Source organism: Papaver somniferum, chromosome 2 (assembly GCF_003573695.1).
Source record: "Papaver somniferum cultivar HN1 chromosome 2, ASM357369v1, whole genome shotgun sequence".
Lineage (NCBI taxonomy): Eukaryota > Viridiplantae > Streptophyta > Magnoliopsida > Ranunculales > Papaveraceae > Papaver > Papaver somniferum.
In genome coordinates, this window is record NC_039359.1 from 109,480,165 (window position 1) to 109,490,699 (window position 10,535).

Genomic DNA, 10,535 nt, shown 5'->3' on the forward strand with positions numbered 1-10,535 from the left:
TAATAGACGAGGTTTTGTGCCTAGGGAAAAACTTGTTCAAAAAGGCGGATGTAAGTTGTTCATAGGTTTCAATTTATTCGGAAGCCAAACTATACAACCACGACTTGGCTTTATCTTTTAAGTAAAAGGGGAATAACCTGAGTTTTAAAGCATCATCATCAAGGTTTCTAATTTTCAGGGTACTACAAATTTCCTCAAAGCCCCTAACATGGAAATAGGGGTTTTCATTTTCTTTTCCTAAAAAGATTGGGAGCAACTGTAAGGTTCCAGGCTTAAGTTCATAATTTGCTTCAGTTTCAGGTAACTTGATACACGAGGGACGAGTAGTCCTAGTAGGATTCAACAAGGCTTTCAAAGTTGCCATTTCTGGCGCTATTGTACTATCATGGATTTTCTCTTTAAAAGGGCGTTCAAAAACGGAATCTTCACGAATCGGACTCTCTAAGTTGAGGTAATCAAGACGCTTAGAACTACTAGGTTTCTCTTTAACAAATCTACCTAGGGCGTCTCTTTTACGTTCAGGCATGCAACATAATAAGGAAGGAATTCTATGCAAACACAAAACAAGGCCGACTCAACCGAATCAAACCTAAATTTATAACAAACAAAAAGCATGATGGCTCCACTTAGATTGTCACTAGACCAGCTTCTATTCTTTCGAAAATGAACTCGTTACAATCTGAGCAAACCCCTCTGGAATCAACCCGAGTCAAAGTAAGTTGAATCAAGGCGAGGGAAGCTCAGTGGAGCTTTGATACCCAAGGCCTCACCGGTTACAAGGCGGCGCAGTCACGCATTCAACTCAAAGAAACCGTCAAGAACTTCGAAGTATGCTCAAAAGAGTAACCAATATTCTTCGAACGACTTTCCTATTAAGCTCGTTACCCTATAGGTCTCGTTCTAGTCAAAATTTTAGGCTTAGGTTCGCGTTTGGTTTCGTGTTCCTAAGGCGGGCAAGAAGAGAACGGTGATGAAATCCGAACCCTTATCTTGTATGGCCAGTCCTTGCCCTTTACTAGGAATTAAAAGCAACCGTATTCAAGTCCTCAGCATATATTCACCTTAAGGAATACAGTAAACCCGCTGACAGGGGATTCGCGGGTGTTTCGAAAAACTTACCTCCCGTACCAGACGGGCGAAGAACCGCTGAAGTCGACTCGGGTCACAACTCCTACGTTATGTACGAACCCGAGGGGCCGAGGTGATATCGTAATCATCGTACTTCCCTGCACACAGTTTGTATTTAAACCAACCCTTCCTTAGGGTTTAAAAATAATAATTTCCAAAGTCCAATGTCCAAGTGTCCAAAAAGAAAAGAAAAAATTACAAAAATAGCAAACCCTAATATAGTTCTCTCTCTCTCTTTTTTTTTAATAAAGAAAAATAAACAAACCCTAAAAAAAATAAAAAATAAAAATATCTAAAAAGAAATTGTCTTCTTCTTCGTTCTTTTCGGTTGAATCTTTCGCTCCAAGTCTTTATGCTTTAAGTTCCAGTCCTTACGAAATCACCAAACTCCTTGGCTCAATTCGCTTTATGATCCAAAACCTGTAGACAAAAGAAAAATGCCCAAAAACGTAAAAAAGAACAAAAATAATAAAAAACTAAAAAAAAAACTAAGTCTAAAAACCCTAAAAGCAAATCCGCGTCGGCGGCGCCAAAAATTGATGTAGTTTTAATTGTTGTAGAAAAAGTGGTAATAAGATTCGTTCAACTCGAACTTGTGAAGGGTTTTCGAAAATTAAATAAAGTTGTTTCAAAGATAATAAGAAAATACCGAGACCCTGGATTCCACCATTAACCAATTAAGTGATAAATTCTAATCAATATTCATGCAATTCTTTCTTTTAAAGTGATCTAATATTTTGCCTCTAATAGATTTTTGAAGTAATAGTTGTAATCACAAAGCATGAAACATCAAAAGTTTTAGAACCAAGCATGCTCCATCAAAACGATTCACAACTACTCAATAAAAAACAATTTTCTATAACCACTCTATGCAAATAATCATGTAAAATAATTACAATAAATAATTAAATAGAATTTACCACTTTTAATGGAACAATGGCTTCCTCCGTTGCCTCGGCTAAGGGGTTTAGCTCCTCATATCAAAAACAGGCTCAAAAGAATAAATCATGGCTCAAAAGTTGTTTTTATTGAAGAGATGATATGATTCAGTGAATATGCAACGACGTACTGGCGTTACAGAGTTCACTGTTACAGGAGGTGTGGCTAACTGAAGATAAATGTGGCTGTTCAGCTGTTACAGAGAGAATATTGTAGCATTGTTGCGAATTTGAGACGTTGTTCTTCGTTGCAACACTTGTTCTTCAGCAGCAACAGCAGCAGAGACAGGCTTCCTGTAGTCTCCAATTCTCTCCTCCTGAGCTCTCCTATCGACCCCAAACTCTCGACACCCCTTCTTGAGACCCTAGGAAACCTATTTATACACCACAGGGCGATTAAATCTCTCCCAAATCGCTTCGAAGTCTCTTCTTTCCTTCCTTGGCAGTCACGGCAATAATTCCTTCCAGAAATTGTTTTACGCGTTTCTGAGCTTTTTCACTTATCTCAAACTCTTCCTTAGATATATATGTATCTTTGGAAAGAGTTTCTTGCATTTAATCTCTCTGAATGTCCAAAAACAAACTCGACAAGGACCGTGTTTCCTTTTTTACTCTGTTTCCTTTTTCCGGCAATTCCAGCCCAATTCGATCGATCCAAACGCATGTATTAAACCTGTTTTGCTCTATCAAGTCCAACCCAATCGATTTCCAGTATTGAATCACCTTGAAACTCGTTTAAATCTTCAATCCAAAATCAACAGCGTCTGCATGCATTTTTCCCGCCAAAAACCGTTTTTAACGTGAAGAAGAAGGGTGTCCCCCTATCCAAAGAGAGAGTCCGAATAGCAAATGTCCTCCCAGGTGCCTTTAACAACTTTTCGAGCCAATTTCGCCGCATAAGCTTATTTCTCCAAAAACACCTACAAAGAGATAAAATACCGAAATAAGTACAAAAATGGGTACTAACAATATACACAATAGAGATGAAAATAGACACATAAATGCGTCTATCAGGTCATCTACAATTACTTAGTTGGCCGGTCATATTCCCAAGGTGGCCGACCACTATGCCAGAGTGGCCTGCCACCAATTTCTTCTTAAGAAAAAAAAAACAAATTAAGACTTAATATTAAAAATTTAAAAATTAATATCTAAAAAAAATAAAATGAAAATGTATCTGGTTATACAAATAAAATAATCGGTCAATATTGGTCATCGGTGTAGTTAGAAGGCGTAGTATAAGGCTGCATTCAATGCATACCTCAAAAGGACTGCATTCAATATTGCCTTTTGGAGGTAATATGAACTACATAGAGTTGCTATATCGTGAATTTGGTGTAGTGATTTTGTGTTTAGGTTTCTTGACATTCATAAGGTCCTGGTTCGACATCAGTCAATAAGGTTCGTTGAAATTGACTCTTATCTTCATGAACTTTATGTTCCAATGGTTGTTGATGACAAGGAGTTCGGATACGATAAATAATTTTTGAAAGGTATTAATGTCTAGGAAACTTCTTATGAGAATTTATTCTTGTGTTTTAAGAAGGATAACTAGGGTTTGGAATAGCCATTATAGTGAGTACACGTAGCTATTTCCAACGATTTTCATCTTGCAATGTCTTTAGATTTATTCATTTAAATTCTAAAGTTTATTTGGAAGATGATTTTGCAGTATTAATCTTTATGGTTTTATATATTGCAACTTCTTATAGGATATGTGTGTTTGCGTCCGTGAACTATGAGTGTCCATGCATGGTCAAAAGTTAAGTCTTTCGTATGTCATTATGCAAATATTAATAAAAGATTGAATGAACTTTTGACAAACAAAAGTTGAGCATCTTATGTCATTATGCAAATATTGATGGAAGATAAGATGAATTTTTGTTTAAAAAGATTAAGTCTATTATATGTCTCTATGCAAATATTGATGAATAATAGAATGAATCTATGAATATTCCGCAGTATTAGTTTTCATGATCCACATCTTTGTGTAAATACTGTGCGGCTCCGTAAATTTTCTTATGTTGAGCATTTCCGATTAAATTAATAATGGGTTTTCTTGTGGTTAATTTAATTGAGTATTTTGGATACAAATTCATGTTTCATGCGATTTGTTAATGTCCAAAGAAATCCTTCTTTTCTTGTGAAAGTAATGTCGCTCTTGTTATTCATTTGGGGATGACATTATATGGGGGAGAGCTCTTATTTGAACTTGTGCTTAATTGCCAAATTGTTATGGGGGAGTGCGGCTGTGGAATATTATAGGGGTTATCTTGTATCTTTATAAACTCCTTGATGAATGCATTTAGTTTCGGCTATATGATTGCATCTAAACAAAGTTGATATGTGGTTCTCTTTTGGTCATGAAGTATCTCTATGGAAATTTCATTAGGATCCCACTAGTTTTCGTACCTTTGACAATTTATATTGACAAAAAGGGGGAGAATTAATGTGTAGTTCACACTACAAATACATATGGTTTACAAATCATTGTGCAAGGGAGAGCGGTTTTCATGGGAGATGAAGTATTGACTAAGGGGGACTGATACATATCACCATAGTATTGTTGTCAAAGTTGTGATACAATTGAACTTTGATGCTAGGTAATAATACTATGACACTGTATAACAATGATTGAGAGCTATTGTTTTCTCATTGTTATAGCTACGGATCTTCAACAACTATGACGCTGAGTTGAACACATTTATAATCATTGGAGTAATTGGAAGTGACGAAGATTTCAAGTAATGTAGAAGAACCAAGGAGATCAAGCATTTGGATGAGAATCTACAAAGTTTATTTATTTCGTAATCCATATGTATTGATAGTTTTGTCACTAAAGTTTACAAATGAGGAGATTGTTAGAGCACTGCTCGGTCGAAATCGCAAGCGTTTCTATCTCAAGCTTGTTTGTCAAGTTTAGTTTCCAAAACTATAAGTCTTGATTTCTAGTCTACTTATAGCTAAGTCTCAGATTAGGATAGTAAATGTAGTTGAGCTTTAGACTTCACGACGTTCATCGAATGAAGACGAAGAACTACTCTATCTTTATAAACTCCTTGATGAATGCATTTAGTTTCGGCTATATGATTACATCTAACCAAAGTTGATATGTGGTTATCTTTTGGTCATGAAGTATCTCTATGAAAATTTCATTAGGATCCCACTAGTTTTCGTACCTTTGCCAATTTATATTGACAAAAAAGGGGATAAGTAATGTGTAGTTCACTCTACAAATACATATGGTTCACAGATCATTATGCAAGGGGGAGTGGTTTTCATGGGAGATGAAGTATTGACTAAGGGGGACTGGTACATATCACCATACTATTGTTGTGAAAGTTGTGATACAATTGAACTTTGATGTTGTGTAATAATACTATGACACTGTATAACAATGATTGAGAGCTATTGTTTTCTCATTGTTATAGCTACGGATCTTCAAGAACTATGATGCTGACTTGAACACATTTAGAATCATTGGATTACTTGGAAGTGGCGAAGATTTCAAGTAATGTTGAAGGACCAAGGAGATCAAGCATTTGGATGAGAAGCTACAAAGTTTATTTATTTTGTAATCCATATGTATTGATAGTATTGTCACTAAAATTGACAAAGGAGGAGATTGTTAGATCACTGCTCGGTCGAACTCGCAAGCGTTGCTATCTCGAACTTGTTTGTCAAGTTTAGTTTACAAAACTATAAGTCTTGATTTCTAGTTTACTTATAGATAAGTCTCGGATTAGGATAGTAAGTGTAGTTGAGCTTTAAACTTCACGACGTTCATCGAATGAAGACGAAGAACTACTCAATGGAACTTGTGGAACTTCATCAAAAAAAAGGTATCTGGAGACTTGAACTCATCTATCAATCAAAAATCTATCTACTCTATCTCCTATTTGAGACAAAAGTCCTATTCCTATATAGACTTCAATCATACACATTTGATATTTCGAGCGGAGTTTATCTCGCTTATCTATTTCTCAAAATATGTGTTGGTAAGCTTTCGCTTTAACCAAGTTCATCCTTTATTCTTGATAAAAGTCAAAAGATGATCATGAGAAAATCGTCTTGTAACGTTTTACATGATTTGTGTGAGACAGTCATGTAGACTCGGAATATTTCGTATTGATCATTCGATCACTTGAAAATTGCTTTGAAGCTAATAATTTGTGTGAGACATCTATTATCGTCTTTGTTAGAGCATTGCTCGGTCGAACTCGCATGGTTGCTATCTCAAGCATGTTTTTCAATGTTAGTGATCAAAACTATAAAGTCTTGATTTCTAGTCTACTGTAGCTAAGGTCTCGGACTAGGATAGAAAGTGTAGTTGAGCTCAAGAACTCCATGGAAATCATCATACAAGACGAAGGACTACTCAAGGAACCGGTGGATCTTCATCAACTAAAAGGTATGTGGAGACTTGAATTTATCTATCACTCAAAAGTCTATCTACTCTATCTCCTATCTTGAGACAAAATTCGTTTTGCTATATATAATTAGATTATACACATTTGATATTTCGAGCCGAGTCTATCTCGCATATCTATTTATCGAAATATGTGTTGGTAAGCTTTCGCTTTAACCAAGTTCATCTTTACCTAGTGACGAAAGTCATGATATGTTTCAATCACTTTGAGAATTGCTCTGACGAAAAATGGTTTGTGAATAACAACTATATAACGTCCTCTGAGAATGTTTCAATGATTGAAATGAGAGTTTAGATTATATAACCATTGATGGATATAAGCATTGGAAAATGAGTTCAAAAAAACAATGAAGGTGAACATTAAGTACCATACATCCTGGAGAGCAAAAAATATTGTGTTGCAGAATCTTTATGGCAGCTATGAGGAGCAGTACAAGAAAATTCCTGCATTCTGTGAAATGATGAAGGTAACATTACTTTGTTGTAATGGTTAATGTTTGTCTTTAGTTAGAGAAACATGACTTAATATTACAAATTATATGGCATTAACATTACTTAGTTATAATTGCAGGAAAAAATACCTGGCAGTGTAGCTAGTTTCTCATATGGAAGCACAAACAACACATTCTTGTCAATGACACTCTGCTTCAAGCCTGTTATAGAAGGATTCTTGGATGGATGTAGGAAAATCATTGGATTGGATGCTTTCCATTTGTATGGGAAGTATGGTGGTGTGTTAATGGTTGCAACAGGTCTAGATGGTCAGAATGGTTTAGTTCCTCTTGGTATAATGGTGTGCAGGAATGAAACCATTGAGAATTGGAAGATATTTCTCAAAGACTTGAAAGCTATACTGGGTGAAAACTTGCATTTCACCATTATATCAGACAAGCAGAAGGGGATTAGTGAAGCTTGTGACAAATACTTTTGCTTGGATGAGCACAGATTATGTTTCAGGTAATGTTATACTATTGTTAATCTATTTCCTTTTTTAATATTTCCTAATAATATCAGTTCAATGACTAACTATTACTTGGCTACTTGGCAGACATTTGATGAAGAATTTAAAGAAGTATTTCAAGTCATACAGCTTACGCACTCATTTCTGGAATGCTGCCAAATGTTACAAGAAGAGACACTATCAGGTATTCTCATTTCTCAGAACAATATAATGTAATTGCAAGTATTACAAACATGAGTTTAATACTATTTATGTTTGTTTTTAGCAACACATGGATAAATTGTTTGCTGGGGATGATAAAGCTGCACTGTATCTCCTAGATCAAAAACCTGAATGTTGGTCTAGGTCTCATTTCTCAAATGATAGCAAGTGTAAGCACATTAACAATAATTTCTCAGAATCTTTCAACAACATGGCCAAGCCCTTCAGGGATAAGCCTATCATTACACTTGGACAAATGTATGCTAGCCTGGTGGTGGGTCTTTTCTTCAAGAGGAGGAATGAATGTGAATAGTGGCAGGATGGTCAGATAGTGCGAAAGGCAATGAAGCTGATTACAAAGATGCGGGACTTAACTCATCTGTTTGAGTTAACTGGAGCTGTAAGGGGAAAGGTGTATGAGGTCAAGAGTGTTCATGATGTTGTGTTTGTTGTGGATATTCCCAAAAAGACATGTAGTTGTTTGCAGTGGCAGCTGAGGGGATTTCCCTGTCAACATGTTGTATGTGCTTTAACACCTTTGAGACCAAACTGGGCTGAGTAAGTCACCCTCTCTTTTCATTCCAGAGTTTCATTCCTATGTTTTGATTTGTTATGTTCCCTTTATTTTTCCTTGCTCAATCTTGTAAACTGATAATTTGTGGATCTGCTTGTCTGATTTCATGTTGTAGCTACTGTGACCCTGTGTACAGTGTGTAATATTACAAAAAGACATATGCTCCAGAGTTTGAACCACTGTCAGCTGAAATTGACTGGGTAAGAGCATTAGTTTTATTAAAAATAAAGATATTGATTAAATAATAACAAAGATTCTTTTAGGGTTTCATACATGCTTTATATAGTACACAACCTTTAAGGGTTTCATATCTTAACCAATATCTTCTCTTTCATTGTGTAGAATATATTGGTAGAGTTCATTAATCCTAAAGGCCAAGGAAGAAGAGGATTCCTTCTTATGATAAAGCTGTAAGTGTGAAGAAAATGAGAAAGCGTAAGAAGTGTGGAGTTAATGGTCACTATGCAGTAGCTTGTGGTGGTGGAGAGGTTGGAAAGAATCCAAAGGGAAACAAGCCTAGAACCTGTGTTGATGGCTCAACATCATCTACTTATGTCCCTGAACCATCAAAAAGGAAGTACAACAGAAAGAAACTAGTTGTCAGTTCTTCTGCAGGTGCATCTACTACTGCTAAGGATGGAATGAAGAACAACAACAGTTCCAAAACATGTGTTAGTGAATCTTCTAAACAAGGTGCTGCAAAATCAGGCCAAGGGAGTAAGAGAAAGGCTTCTTCTCAACCTGCTTTCAATCAGAATAACAAACATGTTGGATCTCGTAACAACAAAGTCACCTTCACAGTTGCATATCCAAAGGGAAAGAAGAAGAAACCAAAAAAGTACATGAAAATCTGATTCTATGTTTGTGTTGATTGATTTTGTGTTTCAATTTGGTTATCTTTTGTGAAAGGATGAATGGATGCTTTTGTAAGACAATGCAAGTTATGAAATTAAAATAAATTTATCATAAAATTGTTGCAGGCTACATTTTCATATTTTTATTAAATTCCTTGCATATTTCATACACTTTACTCTTCATTGTTTCTTTGCTTTTAATGACAAGAGCATCTGAAGCCCATTTGAATGCATCACAGGATTTCTTCTTGCACACAAGGTATGCTATGTTGAAATTATGTTGATTTTTACATATCTTCAGTTCTAATTGAGAGTTGCAGTGGTCTTTAAAGCATTTTTGAAGCTTCGGTGGACAGTTTGTAACACTGTGATTGTCTTCTCCACAGGCAATACAACCATGAGCTGATAGAAGCTTCATTGGAAGTGCTGAAGAATGGGAAGAAGCTTGAGAAAACCACTCAAAGTAGTTTCAGGTAGGATTCAAGCATTTCAAGAACAACTCTCCATTACTTACATCTGTTTTAGACCTCAACAAAGCTCTTACTCCATTACAAGGTACATGTTTGCACCTTGAATAAACCCATGGACATGCCTTTGTTTCATGATCTTCTTCCATTTCACACATTAAACACGCTATCATACTACTTGAAGTACTTGCTTTGTCATTCATACCACCACCCATTTTTTCAGATCGGAAAATGAAGAGAAGCAGATTTATGTGGTTGTGGAGATGTTCATTTATGGAGAAGAAGATAAGACTGCCACGTAAGTAGTGCCACGGAAGCAGTGCCAGGTAAGCGGTGCCACGTACTTAGTGCCACTCACGCACTATGTGGTGACGTATACAGAGTCAACACACATCTGGTTGGGTCACAATAACCGATTCAAAGGACTTTTAGGTCTTTTTAGTTACAGCTAACGGTGCTAACTTTCCATCCATCACTTTTGGTCAAAACTTGTCTAGTTTTGCAATAAATAAAAAAACAGGCCTAGTTTTGCAAACCATAAAAAAAACAGGCATGTTTTTGTAAAAAGCCCTATTTTATATAAGAGAGAGGATCCATGGACAATCTTATATTACATTATCCATACAAGATTGAACTAATTTTTTTTTAAATCAAATTATATTGAATTTGAATTTAATATTTTGATGATATGTTCCTCTTATTAAACTCTAGATTCCTACCAACAATAAGCAGAGTACGATATACCAAACATCGCCATCTACCGACTGAAATTTCAACCGTTAATTTTCAACTGTTGATTTTCAAAGTGGTAGAGGATGGTGTTATACGTCTCGTATTTTTTTCATTTTTTGTAGGAATCAGGAATTTAATAAGAAAAACATATCATCAAAATATTTTGTTCAAATTTATTGTCGTTTAGACTCTAAAGAAAAATTGGTTGAATCTTGTATGAATAGTGTACATATAAGAATGTCCATGGATCC

The 10,535-nt window shown here is 35.6% G+C and overlaps 1 protein-coding gene across 1 annotated transcript; it reads left to right on the top strand.

Annotated features, from left to right (window-relative positions):
* The first annotated feature begins 6,842 nt into the window (after positions 1-6,842).
* Positions 6,843-7,970, top strand: LOC113351748. Its single transcript, XM_026595683.1, has 4 exons — positions 6,843-6,962; positions 7,067-7,452; positions 7,544-7,640; positions 7,722-7,970. The coding sequence occupies exons 1-4, from the start codon at positions 6,843-6,845 to the stop codon at positions 7,968-7,970; spliced, it is 852 nt and encodes a 283-aa protein (XP_026451468.1).
* The last annotated feature ends 2,565 nt before the right edge of the window (positions 7,971-10,535 follow it).